This window comes from Phasianus colchicus, chromosome 3, assembly GCF_987193195.1.
Source record: "Phasianus colchicus chromosome 3, bPhaCol1.hap1.1, whole genome shotgun sequence".
Taxonomy (NCBI): Eukaryota; Metazoa; Chordata; class Aves; order Galliformes; family Phasianidae; genus Phasianus; species Phasianus colchicus.
Genome location: NC_143438.1, coordinates 95723911 through 95747563, shown reverse-complemented (window position 1 = coordinate 95747563; position 23653 = coordinate 95723911). Strand labels below are relative to the sequence as shown.

Genomic DNA, 23653 nt, shown 5'->3' with positions numbered 1-23653 from the left:
GAGGATATTGTGATATGGGGATTTTGTGACACGGGGATGTCGTGATGTGGGGATATCATGACGTGGGGATGTCGTGACATGGGGACAGTTTGACATGGAGATGTCACGATAAGGGTATGTCACTATGCGGATGTCGTGACATTGGGATGTCGTGACATGGGGATGTCGTGTCACAGGACTGTTGTGACATCGGGATATCGTGATATGGGGATGTCGAGACCTGGGGATGTTGTGACATGGGAATGTTGGTATTTGGGTATATCGTGACATGGGGACAGTGATGTGGGGATGTCGTGATGTAGATTTCACCATATGGGGATGTTGTGACATGGGGACATTCTGACATGGGGATATCGTGACATGCAGATGTCGAGACATGGGGATGTTGTGACGTGGGGATGTCATGACATGGGGACAGTGTGACATGGGGATGTCATGATAATGGGGACAGTGTGACATGGGGATGTTTTAACATGGTGATGCCATGACATGCAGATGTCATGATTTGGGGATGTCGTGACACGGGGATTTTGTGATACGGGGATGTTGTGACATGGGGACATTCTGACATGGGGATGTTGTGACATGCAGATGTTGAGACGTGGGGATGTCGTGACATAGTGGCAGCATGACATGGGGATATCGTGACATGGGGCTGTCATGATATAGAGATGTTGTTATTTGGGGATATTGTGACATGGGGATGATGTGACACGCGGACAGTTTGACATGGGGATGTCGTGACATGGAAATGTTGTGACATGGGGTTATCTTGACATGGGACAGTGTGAGATGGGTTTGTTGTGACATGGAGATGTCATGACATGGGGGCATTGTGAAATGGGGATGTTTTAATGTGGGGATGTCATGATTTGGGGATATCGTGACATGGGGACGGTGTGACATGGGGATATTGTGACAGAAGGATGTTGTCACATGGGGATGTCGTGACATGGGGACGTCAGTTTAACACAGGGGTGTCCGGACATGGGGATGTTGTTATTTGGGTATATCGTGACATGGGGACAGCGTGACGTGGGGATGTCGTGATATGGGGATGTTGTGACATGGGGACATTCTGACATGGGGATGTCATGACATGGAGACAGGACATGGGGACAGGATGACGTGGGGATGTCGTGACATGGGGATGTCGTGACATGGGGATATCATGACATGGGTTTGTCATGACAAGGGGACAGTGGGACATGGGGATGTCGTGACATGGAGTTTCTTGACATGGGACAATGAGACATGGGGATATCGTGACAAGGGGATGTCATGACATTGGGGCAGTGTGACATGGGGATGTCACAACAGGAGGATGTTGTCACACAGGGATGTTGTGACGTGGGGATGTAGTAAAATGGGGATGTCGTGATACGGGGATGTCGTGACCTGATGATATTATGACATGGGGACAGTCTGACGTGGAGATGTTGTGACATGGAGACACGACACAATATGGGGATATCGTGACATGGGGACAGTGTGGCGTGGGGATGTCGTCACATGGAGATATCATGACATGAAACTATCTTGACATAGGGGCGTCGTGACATGGGGATGTTGTGTCACAGGGATGTCGTGACATGGGCATGTCATGACATGGGGATGTCATGATATGGTGACAGTGTGACATGGGGATGTCGTGACACGGGGATATCTTGACATGGGGATGTCATGACATGGAGATGTTATTTGGGGATATTGTGACCTGGGGGCAGTCTGACATGGAGATATCGTGATTTGGGGATGTTGTGACATGGGGACAGTGATACGTGGGGATACGGGGATATCATGAGACGGGGATGTCGTGACATGGGGATATTGTGACATGGGGACTATGATATGGGGGTGTTGTGACATGGGGACATGGTGACATGGGGATGTCGTGACGTGGGGATGTCGTGACATAAGGATGATTGTGACATGGGGACGTAAAATGGGGATGTCGTGACATGGGAACAGGGTGACATGGGATATTGTGACATGGGCATATCATGACATGGGGATGACATGACATGGGGATGTTGTTACATGGGGATATCCTAACAGGGGGATGTCGTGACATGGGGACAGTGGACATGGGGACAGTGTAACAAGGGGATGTCATGATATGGGGATGTCGTGACATGGGGATGTTGTGACATGGGGACATCAAGAAATGGGGATGTCGGTTTAACACAGGGATGTCGTGACATGGGGATGTCGTCATATGAGGATATCGTGATATGGGGATGTCGTGATATGGGGATATTGTGACATAGGGACAGCCTGACATGGGGATATTGTGATATGGGGACAGTCTGACATGGGGATGTCGTGATATGGGGACAATGTGACGTCAGGATGTCATGACACAGGGATATCATGACATGGGGTTTTCACAACAAGGGGATGTCATGACACGGGGATGTTGCAACATGGAGATGTCATGATTTGGGGATATCGTGACATGGGGACAGTGGGACACGGGGATGTCATGATATGGGGACGTTGTGACATGGGGATATCGTGACATGGGGACACAGCGTGACACAGGGATGTCGTGACATGGGGACAATTCGCCATGGGGATGTCACAACAGGAGGACGTCATCACACGGGGATGTCGTGACATGGGGGCAATGTTACACTGGGATGTCACGACATGGGGACGTCTCCATTTTGGGATATCAGGATTTGGGGGCATCTCCGTTAGGGGGCATCGCCATTTGGGGCCACTGAGATTTGGGGTCATTGATTTGGGATCATCTCTATTTGGGGTCAGTGAAATTTGGGGTCATCTCTATTTGGGGTCGTCTCCATCTCGGGACATTTCTATTTGGGGTCATCTCGATTTGGGGTCATTGATTTGGGGTCGTGGTGATTTAGGGTCACTGTGATTTGGGGTCATCTCTATTTAAGGACATTGTGATTTGGGGTCACTGCGATTTGGGGTCACTGAGATTTGGGGTCATCTGTATTTGGGGTCATTGATTTGGGGTCATGGTTATTTGGGGTCGTCTCCATCTCGGGACATTTCTATTTGGGGTCATCTCTATTTGGGGTCGCTGTGATTTGGGGTCATGATTATTTGGGGTCGTCTCTTTGGGGTCATTGATTTGGGGTCATGGTGATTTGGGGTCACTGTGGTTTGGGGTCATTGATTTGGGATCATCTCTATTTGGGGTTATGGTGATTTGGGGTCGTCTCTTTTTGGGGTCATCTGTATTTGGGATCATTGATTTGGGGTCCTGGTGATTTGGGGTCATTGATTTAGGGTCACTGTGATTTGGGGTCAGTGTTATTTGGGGTCATGGTGATCTGGGGTCATCTCTATTTGGGGTCAGTGTGATTCGGGGTCATCTCTATTTGGGGTCATGGTTATTTGGGGTCATCTATATTTAGGGACATTGTGATTTGGGGTCATCTATTTGGGGTCATTTCTATTTGGGGTTGTCTCTATTTAGGGACATTGTGATTTGGGGTCATGGTTATTTGGGGTCCTCTTTATTTGGGGTCGTTGTGAGTTGGGGTCATTGATTTGGGGTCACTGTGATTTGGGGACTTCTCTATTTAGGATCCTCTTTGGGGTCATCTCTATTTGGGGTCACTGTGATTTGGGGTCCTGCTGATTTGGGGTCATCTCTATTTCAGGTCATTATGATTTGGGGTCATGGTGATTTGGGGTCGTCTCTATTTGGGGTCATGGTGATTTGGGGTCAGTGATTTGGAGTTGTCTCTACTTGGGGTCATGGTGATTTGGGGTCATGGTGATTTGGGGTCGTCTCTATTTGGGGTCATGGTGATTTGGGGTCACTGTGATTTGGGGTCACTGTGATTTGGGGTCCTGCTGACTTGGGGTCATCTCTATTTAGGGACATTGTGGTTTGGGGTCGTCTGTATTTGGGGTCATGATTGTTTGGGGTCTTCTCTCTTTGGGGTCGCTGATTTGGGGTCACTGTTTCACCCTCTGCCCCCCCCCCCCCCCCAAGTGCCACCGCCGCCTGCTGTCCGTCCGTCCGTCTGTCTGGTGGCACGGCCATTAAATGGCTTTGATGGAGGCTGTCTGTGGGGTCATTCGGGGTCATTTGGGGTCAGTCAAGGGTCACACGGGGTCAGGGAGTCACTCGGGGTCATTTGGGGGGGTCACTTGGGGTCATTCTGAGGTTATTTGGGGTCATCTGGGGGGGTCTCTTAAGGTCACTTGGGGGGGGGGCTTCGCTTGAAGCCAGGGGGTCACTTGAGGTCAAGGAGTCCGGGAGGTCACTTGAGGTCAAGGGGTCACTCGGGGTCAAAAGGGTCACTCGAGGTCGAGGGGTCACTCGAGGTCAAGAGGTCACGCAGGGTCACTTGGTCAAGGGGTCACTCGGGGTCAAAAGGGTCACTTGAGGTCAAGGGGTCACACAGGGTCACTTGGTCAAGGGGTCACTTGGGGTCAGGAAGGTCACTCAGGTCGAGGGGTCAGGAAGGTTCACTTAGGGTCACTCGAGGGGTCACACGAGGTCACTTAGGGTTGAGGGTCACTCGGGGTCACTCAGGGTCACTCGAGGTCGGTGGGTCACACGGGGTCACTCGGGGTCGATGGTCACTCGGGGCCAAGGGGTCACTAGGGGTCAAAAGGGTCACTCGGGTTCACTTGAGGTCGAGGGTCACTCAGGGTCAGGAGGGCCACTGGGGGTCAAAGGATCACAGGGTCAAGGGATCACTCGGGGTCAAACGGGTCACTCAGGGTCAAACGGTCACATGGGGTCACATGGGGTCAGAGGGCACCACTGTGGTGTCACTCTCCTGGTGTCAGCACCCCACAACCACCGACCCCACAACCACCCCACAATGGCCCCACAACCAACAAACAACCCCAGAACCACCCCACAACCCCAGAACCACCCCACAATGACCCCACAACCAACAACACCACAAGCAACAACCCCACAAGCCACCCCACAGCCACCACACAGTGACCCCACAACCATCAATCTCACAACCACCCCCTCACAACCACCCCACAACCCCACAAGCACCCCACAATGACCCCACAACGACCCTACAACCACCCCACTACTCACTCCACAACTGCCCCACAACCCCAGAACCACCCCACAACCACCCCAAAACCACCCCACAATGACCCTACAATCAACAACCCCACAACTACCACCCCACAACTGACCCCACAGCCAACAACCACCCCACAACCCCGCAACCACTCCACAGCAACCCCACAATAACCCCACAACCACCCCACAGTGATCCCACAATGGCCCTACCACCAAAAACCCCACAACCACCACCCAACAACCACCCCACAAATCACCCTACAACCACCCCACAACGACCCCACACCCAACAACCCCACAATCATCCCACAATGACCCCCACAACCAACAACCCCACAACCACCAACCACCCCATAAGCACCCCACAACCAACAACCCCATAACCACCCCACAATGACTGCACAACCACCACCCCACAACTGACCCTACAACCACCCTGCAACCCCACAACCACCCCACAACAATCCCGCAAACAACCACCACTCCACAACCACCCTACAATGACCCCACAGCCAACAACCACCCCACAAACCTCACAACCACCCTACAACTGATCCTACAACTGACCCTACAACCACCCCACAACCCCCCTACAACTGACCCTACAACCACCTCACAACGACCCCACAACAACTCCACAACCAACCACCACCCCACAACCACCCCACAGCCAACAACCACCCCACAACTGACCCTACAACCACCCCCACAACCCCACGATGACCCCAAAACAACATTTAGGTTCAGCCTGTGGGATTTTATTGTCCGTCCCCACACACACTGCGACCCCACAGCTCCCGCAATGGGGACAATGGGGACACCACAGTGATGCTGACACCGTGGGGACAATGGGGACACCACGGCCATGGGGACAATGGGGACAATGGGGACACCACCATGATGGTGACACCACAATGGTGACACCACAGGAACAATGGTGACACCACCGAGATGGTGACATCTTGGGGACAATGGTGACACCACAGTGGGGACACCATGGGGACAGTGGGGACACCACAGTGATGGTGATGCCATGGGGACAATGGTGACACCACGGCCATGGGGACAATGGGGACACCAGCATGATGGTGACACCACAGTGGTGACAACATGGGGACAATGGTGACACCACGGCCATGGGGACCCCACAATGAGGACACCATGGGGACAATGGTGACACTACCATGATGGTGACATCTTGGGGACAATGGGGACACTACGGCCATGGGGACACCATAATGGTGACACCATGGGGACAATGGGGACACCAGCATGATGGTGACACCACAGTGGTGACACCATGGGGACAATGGTAACACCATGATCGTGACACCACCAAGATGGTGACATCTTGGGGACAATGGTGACACCACCATCATGGTGACATCTTGGGGACAATGGGGACACTACGGCCTTGGGGACACCACAATGGTGACACCATGGGGACAATGGTGACACCATGATCATGACACCACCAGGATGGTGACATCTTGGGGACAATGGTGACACCACAGTGGGGACACTACAGTGATGGTGACATCTTGGGGACAATGGGGACACCGCAGTGATGGTGACAATGATGCTAAGGTGACAATGGTGACACTGTGGTGACGGTGACACCACAAGGATGGTGACAGCACAATGATGGTGACAAGGGTGACAGCACAGTGATGGTGACACAATGGTGACCCGACGGTGACAGCGTTGTGACAAGGACACAGTGGTGACAGTGACATTGACGTGGTGGTGACACTGATGGTGACCCAGCGGTGACACCATGGTGACATTGACCCAATGGTGACACTGACCCAGTGGTGAGGGTGACGTGGTGGTGACGGTGACGCTGGTGATGGTGACACCACGGTGACACTGCCTTGGTGTTGACGATGAGCTGGTGGTGACAGTGACATCATGGTGACAGTGTCGGGGTGGTGATGGTGACATTGAGCCGGTGGTGATGGTGATGGTGTCACGGTGGTGATGTTGACATGGTGGTGACACCATGGTGACATTGATCCAGTGGTGATGGGGACATTGGTGCCATTGAGCCGGTGGTGACGTTGACGTGGCAGTGGCAGTGATGGTGACGCACGGGTGACACTGATGTGGTGGTGACATTGGTCTGGTGGTGACATTGATCCAGAGGTGATGGTGACGGTGTCACAGTGGTGACATTGACGTGGTGGTGACACCATGGTGACGGTGACACGCTGGTGATGTTGACCCAATGGTGACGTTGACGTGGTGGTGACAGTGATGGTGTCACAGTGGTGACGCTGACCCAATGGTGACGGTGACAGTGATGGTGACAGTGAAGGTGACACTGACCCAATGGTGACATTGACCCGATGGTGACGGTGACGGTGACGTTGACCCAATGGTGACGTGACAGCGATGGTGACACTGACCCAATGGTGACACTGACCAGATGGTGACACTGACCTGATGGTGACAGTGACAGTGATGGTGACATTGACCCAATGGTGACAGTGACAGAGATGGTGACACTGACCCAATGGTGATGGTGACAGTGATGGTGACAGTGATAGTGATGGTTACGTTGACCCAATGGTGATGGTGACGGTGTCACCGTGGTGACGTTGACCCAGTGATGCCAGTGCTGGTGCTGGTGCCACGGTGCCGGTGTCACAGTGGTGCCACTGACCCAGCGGTGATGGTGATGCTGTCACGGCGATGGTGACGGTGTTGTGGTGGTGACGTCACTGACCCGCTGGTGACAACCACGGTGACACGGATCCGGTGGTGACATTGACCTGGTGGTGATGGTGACCTGGCACTAACATCGACAAGGTGGTGACGTTGACCCAACGCAGGCGGTGTCACGATGGTGACACCATGGTGACACTGACCCGGCAGTGACGGTGACAAGGCAGTCACGTTGACACACGGTGACAATGACCCGATGGTAATGGTGACGTGGTGGTGACGCTGATCTGGTTGCTGACGGTGTTGCAATGGTGCCGTTGACCCGGTGGTGATGCTGACCCCATGGTGCCATTGACCCGATGGTGCCGGTGCCGGTGCTGGTGCTGTTGACCCAGCAGTGATGATGACAGTGATGGCGTTGCAGCGGTGACGGTGACTTGGTGGTGACGTTGACCCAATGGTTCTGGTTCCGGTTACAGCTCTGGTGCTGTTGACTCAGCAGTGATGGTGATGGTGAGTCGCACTGATGTAGTGGTGCCATTGGTTCCGTTGGTTCCATTGGTTCCATTGGGTCCATTGGGTCCATTGGTTCTGTTGGGTCCATTGGTTCCATTGGTTCCATTGGGTCCATTGGTGCCATTGGGTCCATTGGTTCTGTTGGGTCCATTGGTGCCATTGGGTCCGTTGGGTCCGTTGGGTCCTTGGTGCCATTGGTGCCATTGAGTCCGTTGGTTCCATTGGTTCCATTGGGTCCATTGGTGCCATTGGGTCCATCAGTACCATTGGGTCCATTGGTTCCGTTGGGTCCAGTGGTGCCACTGGTTTTCATTGGTTCCGTTGGTTCCATTGGTTCCATCAGTACCATCGGTTCCATTGGTTCCATCTGTACCATCGGTACCATTGGTACCATCGGTTCCATCGGTTCCATTGGGTCCATTGGTTCCACTGGGTCCATTGGTTCTGTTGGGTCCGTTGGTTCCATTGGGTCCATCGGTTCCGCTGGTTCCATTCCTTCCATTGGTGCCACGGCGGTGCAGTGGTGTTGCCATTGACCCCCTGGTTCCGGTTCCGGTTCCGGTTCTGGTTCCGGTTCAGGCGTGCAGGCAGCGGTTGAAGGCGTTGTAGGCGGACTCGAGGTCGAAGAGCATCTGGCGGACCTGGGCGTCGTCCAGCTCGTCGGCAGCCGACATGGAGCTCAGCGTCTGCAGCCTGCGATGGCAGCGGGGTCAGCGGGACCCATAAGGGGACCCCGAACGACCCCATAAGGGCCCCATAGGGACCCTGAGCACATAAGGAACCCGTAGACCACATAACCCCATCAAAACCGATAAGACCCCATAAAGACTCGATATGACCCCATAAGGACACCACAAGGACCTGTAGAACCCATAAGGAACCCATAGACCACCATAACCCCATTAGGACCCCATAAGGACCCCATAACCACATCAAAACCCATAAAACCCCGTAAGACCCCATATGACCCCATAAGGACCTCATATGACCCCATAAGGACACCACAAGGACCTGCAGAACCCATAAGGAACCCATAGACCACCATGACCCCATAAGGACCCCATAAAGATCCCATAACCACATCAAAACCCATAAAACCCCATAAGACCCCGTAAGGATCCCATAAGGACCCTATTAAGACCCCATAAGACCCCATGAAGACCCTATAAAGACCCCATAACACCCAATAAGGACCCTATAAAGACCCCATAAGACCCCATAAGGACCTCATCAGGACCCCATAAGATCCCATAAGACCTCATAAGAAACCCAGAAGGACCCCAGAAGGACCCTATAAAGACCCCATAAGAACCCCATAAGGACCCTATAAAGACCCCACAAGACCCCATCAGGACCCCATCAGGACCCCATAGGACCCCATAAAATCCCACAAGACCCCATAAGGACCCCATAAGGACCCCATAAAACCCCTCAAGACCCCATAAGGACCCCATAAGGACCAGTGCAGGACGTGGTGCCGGCCCTCGAAGTCCTTGGGCAGGGCGCTCATGCGGTTCTGTAAGGACCCCATTAAGACCCCATATTCCCCCGACCCCATAGGGACCCCATCCGGACCCCATAAGGACCCAATAAGACCCCATAAGACCCCATAAGGACCTCATCAGGACCCCATAAGATCCCATAAGACCTCATAAGAAACCCAGAAGGACCCCAGAAGGACCCTATAAAGACCCCATAAGACCCCATGAGGACCCTATAAAGACCCCATAAGACCCCATGAGGACCCTATAAAGACCACACAAGACCCCATCAGGACCCCATAAAACCCCACAAGACCCCATAAGGACCCCATAAGGACCCCATAAGGACCAGTGCAGGACGTGGTGCCGGCCCTCGAAGTCCTTGGGCAGGGCGCTCATGCGGTTCATCGTCTCCAGCAGCTCCCGCAGGTCGGGCTGGATCTGCGGGGTCAAAGGTCAGGGGTCACGTGGGGGTCACGTGGGGTCACAGAGGTCAGGGGTCACGGGGTCCATGGGGTCTCTGTGGGGTTATGGGGTCGGATGGGGTTATGGGGTCTTTTGTGGACGGGGGTTGCGAAGTGAAGGGGTCTGGGGTCAAAGGGTAGGGGTCACGTGGGTCATGGAGGTCAGGGGTCACGGTTCAATGGGGTCACGTGGGGTCATGGGGTTTAATGGGGTCCCTACGGGGTCTATGGAGTCTCTATGGGGTTATGGGGTCGAATGGGGTTATGGGGTCTTCTGTGGAGAGAGGCCATGAGGTACTGGGGTCAGGGGTCAAAGGTCAGGGGTCGTGTGGCGTCACGTGGGATCATGGAGGTCAGGAGTCACTTGGGGTCAAAGGGTCTAATGGGGTCCCTATGGAGTCTAATGGGGTTATGGGGTCAAATGGGGCTATGGTGATGGGGCCGGGGGTCAAAGGTCACAGGTCACAAGGGGTCATGGAGGTCAGGGTCACGGGGTCACATGGGGTCCCTCTGGAATCTATGGGGTTATGTGGTTGAATGGGGTCATGGAGACTTTTGTGGAGAGGGGTCATGAGGTCACGGGGTCCGGAGACAAAGGTCAAAGGTCAGAGGTCACATGAGATCACATGGGGTCACACGGGGTCATGGCGGTCAGGGGTCACGTGGGGTCTTTGGGGTCTAATGGGGGTATGGGGTCTTCAGTGAAGAGGGGTGTGAGGTGATGGGGTCAGGGGTCAAAAGTCAGGGGTCACATTAGGTCTGGTGAGGTCAAAGGTCAGGGGTCATGTGGGGGTCATGTGGGGTGTCACGTGGGGTCACGGAGGTCAAGGGTCACGTGGTCTATGGGGTCCCTATGGGGTCTATGGGGTTATGGGGTCTTTTGCGGAGAGGGGTCGTGAGCTGATGGGGTCAGGGGTCAAAGGGCAAAGGTCATGTAAGGTCATGTGGGGTCACATGGGGTCATGGAGGTCAGGAGTCACGTGGGGTCACAGGGTCTAATGGGGTCCCTATGGGATCTAATTGGGGTTATGGGGTCGGATGGGGTTATGGAGTCTTTTGTGGAAGGGGGGTGTGAGGCGATCGGGTCCAGGGTCAAAGGTCACAGGTCACGTGGGGTCATGGAGGTCAGGGGTCACCGGGTTTAATGGGGTCACTATGGGGTCTATGGGGTCTCTATGGGGTAATGGGGTCTTTAGTGGAGAAGGGTCATGAGGTCATGGGGTCAAAGATCAGAGGTTATGGGGTGAGGGCGGTAATAGGGTATGGGGGTTATGGGGTCACAGTGGTGGTTATGCGGTCAGAGGTTATGGAGGCAATAGGGTCACAGGGGTTATGGGGTCAGAGTGGTTATGGGGTCAAGTTATGGGGTCATGGATTTATGGGGTCACAGTGGTGGTTGTGGGGTCAACTGGGTTATGGGGTCAGGTTATGGGGTCATGGGGCCAGGAGTTATGGGGTCATTGGGTTATGGGGTCACAGCAGTGGTTATGGGGTCATAGTGCTTATAGGGTCAGGTTATGAGGGATAGGGGTTATGGGGTCAGGGGTTATGGGGTCACAGTGGTTGTTATGGGGTCAGAGTGGTTATGGGGTTACTGTGTTATGGGGTCACAGTGCTTATGGGGTCATTGGGTTATGGGGTCACAGTGGAGGTTATGGGGTCACAGCAGTGTTTATAGGGTCAGGTTATGGGGCCAGGGGTTAAAGGGTTATGGGGGTTATGGGGTCACTGGGTTATGGGGTCAGGGAGACACAGGGGTTATGGGGTCATGGGGGTTATGGGTACATGGGGGTTATGGGGACATGGGGTTATGGGGTCACAGTGGTGGTTGTGAGGTCAGATTAAGGGTTATGGGAGTTATGGGATCACTGGGTTATGGGGTCAGGGAGTTTATGGGGTCATGGGGGTTATGGGGACGTGGGGGTTATGGGGTCATGGGTTATGGGGGTTATGGGATCGTGGGCGTTATGGGGTCATGGGGGTTATGGGGTCACAGTGGTGGTTATGGGGTCAGATTATGGGGCCAAGGGTTAATGGGTTATGGGGGTTATGGGGTCACTGGGTTCTGGGGTCAGGGGGACACAGGGGTTATGGGGTCATGGGGGTTATGGGGTCACTGGGTTTTGGGATCAGGGAGACACAGGGGTTATGGGGTGGTGGGGGTTATGGTGACATGGACGTTATGGGGTCGTGGGGTTATGGGGCCGAGGTGGCACTTATGGGGCGGCTCCCCCTGACCTCATCCATGGCGCGGATCTCCAGGCGCAGTTTGTCCATAATGGTGATGAACAGCTGGGGGGGGAAAGGAACTCAGCGCCCCATAGAACCCCATAGCGCCCCACAGAACCCCATAGAGCCCCATAACACCTCATAGTGCCCCACAGAACCCCATAGAAACCCATAGCGCCCCACAGAACCCCATTGTGCCCCACAGAACCCCACAAACCCCATAGATCCCATAGAGCCCCATAGAACCCCATAGCGCCCCACAGAATCCCATAGTGCCCCATAGCACCCCATAGATCCCATAGAGCTCCATAGAACCTCATAGTACCCCATACCACCCCATAGTGCCCCACAGAACCCCACAAAACCCCATAGATCCCATAGAGCCCCATAGAACCCCATAGTGCCCCACAGAACCCCATAGCACCCCATAAAACCCCATAGGGCCCCATAGCACCCCATAGTGCCCCATGGATCCCATAGAGCCCCATAGCACCCCATACCCCCACACCCCACCCCATAACCCCACCCCATACATCCACCCTTTATCCCCACCCCGTATCCTCACCCCATAAGGTCACCCCATATCCTCCCCATATCCCAAGCCTCCCACCCCATATCCTGACCCTATAACCTCCCCCACCCCGTATCCCCACCCCACACCCTCACCCCATATCCCCACCCCATATCCCAACTCCACACCCCACACCCCCACCCCATATTCCCATACCCCCACCCTCTACCCTCAGCCCAGACCTGCACCCCATAATGCCGCATATCACCCCATAACCTCACCCCATATCCCCACATCCCCACCCCATAACCCTACCCCATATCCTCACCCCATATCCTCCCCATATCCCAAGCCTCCCACCCCATATCCCGACCCCATAACCTCCCCCACCCCATACCTCCACCCCATAAACCCCACCCAATAGTGCCCCATATCACCCCATACCCCCACACCCCACCCCATACCCGCACACCCCACCCCATATCCCCACCCACCCACCCCTTATCCTCACCCCACACCTCACCCCAATCCCCCACCCCACACCCTCACCCCATACCCTCACCCACACCCTCACCCATACCCCCACCCCATAACCTCACCTCACACCCCCACTCCATACCCTCACCCCGTATCCCACCCCATACCCCCACTCCACATCCCCACCCCATAACCTCACCCCACACCCCCACTCCATATCCTCACCCCATATCCCACCCCATACCCCCACCCCATACTCCCACCCCGCATCCTTACCCCATATCCCACCCCATAACCTCACCCCATACCCCTACCCCATTCCCCCACCCTACATCCCACCCCATATCCCACCCCGCATCCTTACCCCACACCCCTACCCCAAACCCCCCCCCAAGCCCCCCCCCACAGCCCCCGCCCCACACCGAGACGATGTCGGCGATGCAGCGGTTCAGGTTCCCCTTGTCGTCCCTCATGGTGATGGGCCGGTCCTCCCGGATGCGCTCCATGGCCAGCGGGCAGTCCAGCTATAGGGGAACAGACAGCACCCCATAGAAAACCCCATAGAAAACCCCACAGAGACCCATAGGCACTGCCACATAGCCAACCCCATAGCCGACCCCATAGAGACCCATAGGGAACCCCATAGTGCCCCACAGGGACAGCCCCATAGCCGACCCCATAGTGCCCCATAAAGACCCATAGGGAACCCCATCACAGCCTCTGTACAACCCCTATACAGCCCCATAACCCCACAAATCCCCCCCCAAATCCCCCCAGACCCCCCCAGACCCAATTCCCAGCCCCTAAGCAGCCTCAATCCCCCCCATCTCCCCTATACAGCCCCATAACCCCCCCAAACCACCCCAGATCCCACCAGACCCCCCTAAACCCCCCCATAACCCCCCAGACCCTAATACACAGCCCCTATGCAACCTCAATCCCCCCCCAAATCCCCTATACAGCCCCTTAGCTGCCCCAAAATTGCCCCATAACCCCCCCAAATCCCCACAAAACCCCCTCGTAATCCCCATAACCCCCCCTCATCCCCCAAAACTCCCCATTAACCGCCCCAGATCCCCCCAGACACCCCCCATGATGCCCCCAGACCCAATTCCCAGCCCCTATGCAGCCTCAATCCCCCCCACCCCCCTATACAGCCCCATAACCCCCCCATTACCCCCCCAGACCCCGCAAACCGCTCCAACCCCCCCAGACTCCCCCATAATCCCCCCAAATCCCCTCATAATCCTCCATAACCCCCCCAGGCCCCCCCAAACCCCCAGACCCAATTCCCAGCACGTAAACAGCCCCAATCCCCCCCACCTCCCTATACAGCCCCGTAACCCCCCCAAATCCCCCCAGACCCCCCCAGACCCCCCCATGTCCCCCCCAGACCCCTGCAGACCCTCTCCAAACCCCTCTATGCCCCCCCAACCCCCCCGTGACCCCCCCAGGCCCAATTTCCAGCCCCTATGAAGCCTCAATCCACCCCACCTCCCCTATACAGCCCCATAACACCCCCAAAACTCCCCCATAACCCCCCATAACCCCCCAAGCCCCCCCAGACCCCCCTGCAGACCCCTCCCAGACCCGCCAAGACCCCCCACAACCCCCCCAGACCCCCCCACACCCTCTTCCCAGCCCCTATGCAGCCTCAATCCCCCCCACCTCCCCTATACAGCCCCATTACCCCCCTCAAACTCCCCCAAATCCCCCCCAAACCCCTCAGGCCCCCCCATAACCCCCCCCCAAGACCCCCGCAGACCCCCTCTGACCCCCACATAACCCCCCAAAACCTCCTCAGACCCCCCCAAGACCTCCCCAGACTCCCTCTGACCCCCCATAACCCCCCCAAACTCCCCCATAGCTCCCCCCAAGATGCCCCCAAATCCCTCAGGCCCCCCCATAACCCCCCCAAGACCCCTTAAGACCCCCCAGACCCCCCATAATGCCCCCAAGATCCCCGCAGACCCCCTCTGATCCCCCATAACCCTCCCAAACTCCCCCATAGCCCCCCCCAAGATGCCCCCAAACTCCTCAGGCCCCCCCATAACCCCCTCAAGACCCCTTAAGATCCCCCAGACCCCCCCAAACTCCCCCATAACCCCCCCAGGACCCCCCGACCCCCTCTGACCCCCCCCATAACCCTCCCAGCCCACTCCCAGCCCCTACGCAGCCTCAATCCCCCCCCACCTCCCCTATACAGCCCCATTACCCCCCGCAAACTCCCCCAAATCCCCCCCCATACCCCCTCAGACCCCCCCATGACCCCCCAGACGCCCCCCTGGCCCCCCCCAGCCCCACTGACCCGAAATTTACGGCAGAAGTCATCGATGGAGCTGAGCTCTGGGCCTTGCACTTGTTTCAAAGCTGCTTTGAATTGCACCAGCAGCCTGGAGCATGCAGCTGTGTACCTATTTAGGGGGGGGGGACAAAATTAAACCCCCAAATCTCCTCTGCCACCCCCCACCACCCCTCCCCAAAACACCTGGGGGAATTATGAGGGGGGTCTGGAGGGAACTGGGGGGGAATTGAGGGGGTAATGGGGGAGTTTTGGGGGGGTTACTGGGCTGTATAGGGGAGGCGGGGGGGAGATTGAGGCTGTATAGGGGCTGGGAATTGGGTCTGGGGGGGCCTTAAGGGGGGTTTGGGGGGGTTGGAGGGATTTGGGGGAGGACTGAGGGGGTTATGGGGGATTACGAGGGGGTCTGGGGGGGATTTGGGGAGGTCTGGGGAGGTCTTGGGGGGCTATGGGGGGGCCAGAGAAGGTCTACAGGGGTTTTTATGGGGGGTCTGAGGGGGCTTGAGGGGGGCTGGGGGGGTCTTGGTGGAGTGTGGGGGGCTCAGAGGGGGTCTGGGGGGGGTCCTGGGGGGGTTATGGGGGGGTCAGAAAGGGTTTGGGGGGGGATTTGGGGTGGTCTGGGGGGATCTTGGGGGGTTATGGGGGGGTCAGAGGGGGTCTGCAGGGGTCTTGGGGGCGTTATGGGGGGTCTGAGGGGGTTTGGGGGGGTCTGGGAGGGTCCTGAGGGGGCTATGGGGGGGTCAGAGGGAAGTCTGGGGGGAAGTTTGGGGGGGTTATGGGGGGTCAGAGGGGGTCTGCGGGGGTCTTGGGGGCGTTATGGGGGGTCTGAGGGGGTTTGGGGGGGTATGGGGGGAGTTTGGGGGGGTTGGAGGGGGTCTGGGGGGGTCTGCGGGGGTCTTGGGGGAGTTTGGAGGGGATCTGGGGGGTCTTAAGGGGTCTTGGGGGGGAGTTATGGGGGGGCCTGAGGGGTTTGGGGGGATCTTGGGGGGGCCATGGGGGAGTTTGGGGGGGCTATGGAGGGGTCAGAGGGGGTTAGGGGGGGGATTTGGGGAGGTCTGGGGGGTTCTTGGGGGGTTATGGGGGGGTCAGAGGGGGTCTGCGGGGGTCTTGGGGGCGTTATGGGGGGTCTGAGGGGGTTTGGGGGGGTCTGGGAGGGTCCTGAGGGGGCTATGGGGGGGTCAGAGGGGAGTCTGGGGGGAAGTTTGGGGGGGTTATAGGGAGTCTGAGGGGGTTTGGGGGGGGTTATGGGGGAGTTTGGGGGGGGTCTGGGGGGTCTTAAGGGGTCTTGGGGGGGCTAATGGGGGGGTCTGAGGGGTTTGGGGGGTCAGGGGGTCTGAGTGGGTTTGGGGGGGTCTGGGGGGGTTATGGGGGGTTCAGAGGGAGTCTGGGGGGGTCTGAAGGGGTTTGGGGGGGTTATGGGGGGGGGTTAGAGGGGGTCTGGGGGGCCAGAGGGGGTTTGGGGGGGTCAGAGCGGAGTTTGGGGGGGAGTTTTGGGGGGGTCTTGGGGGGGGTTATGGGGGGTCTGAGGGATTTGGGAGGGTCTGAGGGGGTCTTGGGGCGGTTATGGGGGGGTCAGAGGAGCTCTGGGGGGGTCTTGGGGGGGTTATGGGGGTCAGAGGGGGTTTGGGGAGGTGTGGGGGGAGTTTGGGGGGGTCTTAAGGGGTCTTGGGGGGGTTATGGGGGAATTTGGGGGTTATGGGGCCACCTGGGGGCTATATAGGGGAGGTGGGGGGGCCTGGGGGGGTGGATTTTTTTTGGGGGGGGTCTTTACTCGTTTGGGGAGACGCAGTCTTTGATGTAAGCTTTCTCCAGGGCTTGGAGGGTCTTCACCACTGCGAAGAGCTCGGCCATGTTGTCGTATCTGGGGGGGGGAGGAAAAAAATGAGGGGGGGGTCAATGAGGGGGGGGGGTGTTTAGGGTGGGGAGGGGGGTTATGGGGGGTTGCGGGGAGGGATTTTGGGGGGGGTTTTGGGAGGGGGAATTATGGGGGGTGGGGGGGCATTCAGGGTGGGGGGGGAATTATGGGGGGGGGGGGAAATTGGGGAGTATTCCGGGGGGGGGAGGTTGGGAGGGGGAATTATGGGGGGGGGAATTATGGGGTTGGAGGGGCACTGGGGGGGTTATTTGGGGTGGGGGGGGTTGGGGGGGAATTACGGGGGTTGGGGGGGGATTGGGTGGGTTGTTTTGGGGTGGGGGGGTATTATGGGGAGGTGGGGGGGGAATTATGGGGGTGGGGGTTGGGGCTTTTGGGGGGTACTTTGGGGGGTGGGGGGATATTTGGGGGGGTATTTGGGGGGTATTGGGGTAGTTTGGGGGTATTTGGGGGGGCATTTTGTGGGATGGGGGGGTATTTGGGGGGTGGGGGGCACTTGGGGGCAGTTGGGGGGTATTTTGTGGGATGGGGGGTATTTGGGGTATATTGGGGCAGTTTGGGGGCTATTTGTGGGGATGGGGGGGTATTTGTGGGGGTATCTTTGGGATGGGGGGCAATTGGGGGGTATTGGGGCAGTTGGGGGGGGAATTGGGGGGATGGGGGTATTTGGGGGCAGTTGGGGGGTATTTTGGGGGGACAAGGGGTAGTTGTGGGGGTTATTGGGGGCTGGCGGGGGTATTCTGTGGGGTGGGGGGTTATTTGGGGGGTATTTTGCAGGGATGGGGGGTATTTGGGGGGTATTGGGGCAGTTGGGGCAATAATTGGGGGGATGGGGGCACTTGGGGGGTATTGGGGCAGTTAGGGGGTATTTGGGGGCTGGTGGGGGGTATTTGGGGGTTTGGAGGAGTATTTGAGGGGGTATCTTTTGGGATGGGGGTAATTGGGGGGTATTGGGGCAGTTGGGGGGGGTATTTGGGGGCTGCTGGGGGGTATTTTGGGGGGGTGTGGGGTATTTGGGGAGGTATTGGGGGGATGGGGTATTTGGGGGGGGTATTGGGGGGTGTTGGGGGTATTTTGTGGGATGGGAGAATTTGGGGTGTATTGGGGTAGTTGGGAAGGTATTTGGGAGGGGTATTTTGTGGGATGGGGGGGCAATTGAGGGGTAATTGGGGGGTATTGGGGGACTTGGGGGGTATTTGGGGGGTTGGGAGTTATTTCGGGGGGGTATGTTTTGGGATGGGGGGTATTTGGGAGGTATTGGGGTATATGGGGGGGTTTAGGGGAGCATCTTTTGGGATCGGGGGTAATTGGGGGGCATTGGGGCAGTTAGGGGGTATTTGGGGGGTTGGGGGTTATTTGGGGGTGTACGTTATGGGATGGGGGGGTATTTGGGGGGATATTTGGGGGGCATTTGGGGGGTTGGGGGGTATTTGGGGGGGTATCTTTTGGGATGGGGGGGTAATTGGGGGGGTGTTGGGGCAGTTGGGGGGGTATTTTGTGGGGATGGGGGGTATTATTTGGGGGGGGGGGATTTTGGGGGCGTCCCCCACCTCTCACGCTCGCGTGCATTTTTGTACAGCTTCACCTCCTGTCAATCACAGCGGTGTGGGGGGGAGTGTTTAAAATTGGGACCCCCCCCCCCCCGCCTCAAATCTTCAAACCCACCCACCAACACAGACACACAGACCCCCCCCCATTTCCCCATTGCCTCCCCCACCCCAAAATCCCCCCATCGTTGCCCCCCCCATTGCTCCCCATTCCCCCCCCCAGTTCTCCTGTCCCCCCCCACCCCAATTTCCCCCCCATTTCCCATTGCTCCTCCATTCTCCTGCCCCCCCAAAATCCCCCATTGCCCCCCCCCAGTTCTGCCCCCCCACCCCAAAATCTCCCCCATTGCCCCCCATTTCCCACTGCTCCCCTGTATTCCCGTCCCCCCACCCCAAAATCCCCATTGCCCCCCCACTCCCCCCCATTCTCCTGCCCCCCCACCCCAATTTCCCCCCATTGCCCCCCCATTCCCCATTGCCCCCCACTCTCCTGTCCCCCCCACCCCAAAATCCCCCCGTTGCCCCCCCCATTCCCCATTGCCCCCCCCCATATTCCCCTGTCCCCCCCACCTCAAAATCCCCCCCATTGCCACCCCTTTTCCCCATTGCCCCCCCACCCCAATATCCCCCCGTTGCCCCCCCATTCTCCTGTCCCCCCCCACCCAAATTCCCCCCATTTCCCATTGCTCCTCCATTCTCCTGCCCCCCCCAAATCCTCCCATTGCCCCCCCAATTCTGCCCCCCCCACCCCAAAATCCCCCCCATTATCCCCCATTCCCCCCCCATTCTCTTGTCCCCCCCACCCAAAAATCCCCCCCATTGCCCCCCCCATTTCCCATTGCCCCCCCTGCTTTCCCGTCCCCCCCCACCCCAATATCCCCCCCGTTGACCCCCCTCCCATTGCCCCCCCATTCCCTGCCCCAATTCTCCGCCCCCCCCACCCCAATTTCCCCCCCGATTTCCCATTGCTCCTCCATTCTCCTGCCCCCCCACCCCAAAAGCCTCCATTCCCACCCCCACTCTCTTGTCCGCCCCCACCTAAAAATTCCCCCATTGCCCCCCCAATCCCCCTCCATTCTCCTGCCCCCCCCAATTCCTCCCCATTGCCCCCCATTTTCCTGTCCCCCCCACCCCAAAATCCCCCACCATTCCCCATTCTCCTGCCCCCCCACCTGAAAATCCCCCCCAATGCCCCCCCATTCTCCTGTCCCCCCATCCCAATTTCTCCCCCATTCCCCCCCCCCATTCCCCCCCCATTTCTTCTGTCCCCCCCACCCCAATTTCCCCCCCAATGCCCCCCCTTCCCCATTCCCCAATTCTCCTGTCCCCCCCCATGGCCCCCCCGTTCCCCATTGCCCCCCCATTTTCCTGCCCCCCCCACCCCAAAATCCCTCCCACTGCCCCCCCAGCCTCCCCCCCAATTCTCCTGTCCCCCCCCCATTTCCCATTCCCCCCTTCCATTCTCCTGTGCCCCCCCCCCATTCCTCTGGACCCCCCCATTCCAGTCCCCCCCCCATTCCCCCATTCCAATTCCCCCCCATCTTCCTGCCCCCCCCCTCATTTCCCATTCCCCCCCTTCCGTTCTCCTGTGCCCCCCCCATTCCCTTTCCCCCCCCCAGATTGCCATTCCCCCCCATTTTCCTTTCCCCCCCCATCCCCCGACCCCCCCAATTCCATTGCCCCCCCATTTCCCCTGCACCCCCCCAATCTCCTGAACCCCCCCAATTCCCCTGTGCCCCCCCCACTCTCCTATACCCCCCCATTTCCCCTCTGCCCCCCTACCCCAATTTCCCCCCTATTCCCCATTGCCCCCCCCATTCTCTTGTGTCCCCCCCACCCCAAAATCTCCCCATTTCCCCCTATTCTCCTCCCCCCCCACCCGAAAATCCCCCCCAATGCCCATCTCCCCTGTTCCCCCCCCATTTCCTTGCCCCCCTAAAACTCCCCCCCCATTCTCCTATACCCCCCATTTCCTTTGTTCCCCCCCCCATTTCCCCTGGCCCCCCCCATTTTCCTGTCCTCTCCCCAAATTCCCACCCCCCCCCATTCTCCTGTACCCCCCCCAATTTCCCTGTGCCCCCCATTCTCCTACACCCCTCCATTTCTCAGCCCCCCCATTTCCTTGCCCCCCCCAAATTCCCACCCCCCCATTCTCCTGTACCCCCCCAAATCCCCTGTGCCCCCCCACTCTCCTCTGCCCCCCCATTTCCCCTGTCCCCCCCATTTCCTTGCCCCCCCCAAATTCCCCTCCCATTCACCTATAACCCCCCCATTTCCCCTGTGCCCCCCCCATTTCTCAGTCCCCCCTAAATTCCCCCCCCATTTCCCCTGTGCCCCCCCACATTTCTCAGTCCCCCCCGTTTCCTTGCCCCCCAAACTGCCCCCCCATTCTCCTATACCCCCCATTTCCTTTGTCCCCCCCCATTCCCCTGTCCCCCCCCATTCTCCTGTACCCCCCATTTCCCCTGTGCCCCCCCATTTTCCTGCCCCCCCCAATTCTTCTGCCCACTGCCCATCCCCCAACCCCCCCAAATTCCCACCCCCCCGTTCTCCTGTACCCCCCCAAATCCCCTGTGCCCCCCCCACTCTCCTCTACCCCCCCATTTCCCCTCTGCCCCCCCATTTCCCCTGTCCCCCCCCCACTTCCTCGCCCCCCCCAAATTCCCCTATTCTCCTATAACCCCCCATTTCCCCTGTGCCCCCCCATTTCTCAGTCCCCCCCATTTCCTTGCCCCCCAACCTGCCCCCCATTCTCCTGTACCCCCCCTTTCCCCTGTGCCCCCCCCATTTTCCTGCCCCCCCAATTCTCCTGCCCACCGCCCATCCCTCAAGCCCCCCCCAAATTTCCACCCCCCCATTCTCCTGCACCCCCCAATTCCCCTGTGCCCCCACATTCTCCTGTGCCCCCCCATTTCCTCTGTGCCCCCCCCATTTTCCTGTGCCCCCCCCAATTCCCACTGCCCCCCCCCTCCCGCTCACCTCATACAGCTCCGCTTTATTGGCTGGCCCTATAGAGAGGGGGGGGGGAGCGTTAAATACCGGGGCCCAACGACCCCCCCCAGCCCCCCCCTCACACCCCCTTCTGCGCCCCCCCGCCTTACCCCTCCGCCCCCCCCCCCCGCTCACCTCCCGCCGCGGCCGGAACCGCAACGCCGTGAAACATCGCCGGTAGCGGTGGAAACCGGAAGTGGAACGGAAGTAGAGGGGGAGAGGAGCGGAAGGGGAGGGGTTAATGCCGGAAATTGTAGGGAATAGAAACCGGAAGAGATGGGGCAACGGGAAGATGGGGAGGGGGAAGGCGGCACAGGAAATGGGTGGGGATTGCACCGGAAAGGGAGGGGCTACCTCCGGAAAGGGGAGGGGTCAGAACCGGAAGTCCCGTCAGGACACCATAGGGGCCCCCCCACACCACATAAGGATCCCATAAAGACCCCCCTGACCCCATAGCGATCTCATATGGACCTCTATGACCCCATAAGGACCCCATAAAGTCCCCCCCACCCCATAAGGACCCCAACCCATAAGGACCCCACAAGGACCTCTATGATCCCATAAGGACCCCATAAACCCCCCACTCCCATAAGGACCCCATAAACCCCCCACCCCACCCCTAAGGACCCCACCCCATAAGGACCCCGTAAGGGCCTCTATGACCCCATAAGGACCCCACAAAGACCCCCGTACCCCATAAGGACCCCATAAAGGACCTCTATGCCCCCATAAGGACTCTATAAACCCCCCCAACCCCATAAGGAACCCATAAGGAGCTCTATGACCCCATAAGGAGCCCATAAGAACCTCTATGACCCCATAAGAACCCTATAAAGCCGCCCCTACCCCATAAGGACCCCATAAAGGACCCCATAAACCCCACCCCACCCCATAAGGACCCCATAAGGGCCTGTGTGACCCCATAAGGACTCTATAAAGCCCCCCCTCTCCCTCCTCAAAGACCCCGTAAGGACCACTATGACCCCATAAGGACCCCATAAAACCCCCCAACCCCATAAGAACCCCATAAACCCCCCACCCCACTCCATAAGGACCCCATAAGGGTCTCTGTGACCCCCTAAGGACCCTATAAGCCCCCCCCCCACCCTCTAAGGACCCCATAAGGACCACTATGACCCCATAAGGACCCCATAAAACCCCCCACCCCCATAAGGACCCCATAAGGGCCTCTGTGACCCCCTAAGGACCCTATAAGCCCCCCCCCTACCCTCTAAGGACCCCATAAGGACCACTATGACCCCATAAGGACCCCATAAAACCCCCCAACCCCATAAGGACCCCATAAACCTCCCACCCCACTCCATAAGGACCCCATAAGGGCCTCAATGACCCCATAAGGACCCCATAAAGCCCCCCCCAACTCCATACGGACCCCATAAGGGCCTCTATGACCCCATAAGGACCCTATAAAGCCCTCCCCCACCCTCTAAGGACCCCATAAAAACCACTATGACCCCATAAGGACCCCATAAAACCCCCCACCCCCATGAGGACCCCATAACCCCCCCCCCACCCCATAAGGACCCCATA

The 23653-nt window shown here is 58.0% G+C and overlaps 1 protein-coding gene across 1 annotated transcript; it reads right to left on the bottom strand.

Annotated features, from left to right (window-relative positions):
• Nucleotides 1–8078: 8078 nt before the first annotated feature.
• Nucleotides 8079–22376, bottom strand: VPS28 (VPS28 subunit of ESCRT-I). Its single transcript, XM_090138268.1, has 9 exons — nt 22238–22376; nt 22091–22119; nt 19115–19152; nt 17463–17552; nt 15698–15803; nt 13812–13913; nt 12411–12464; nt 10058–10149; nt 8079–8920 (listed from the first exon to the last, which is right to left on the bottom strand). Exons 1-9 carry the CDS (start codon nt 22272–22274, stop codon nt 8803–8805), a joined length of 666 nt encoding a protein of 221 aa, XP_089994394.1. The 5' UTR covers nt 22275–22376; the 3' UTR covers nt 8079–8802.
• Between the last annotated feature and the right edge of the window lie 1277 nt (nt 22377–23653).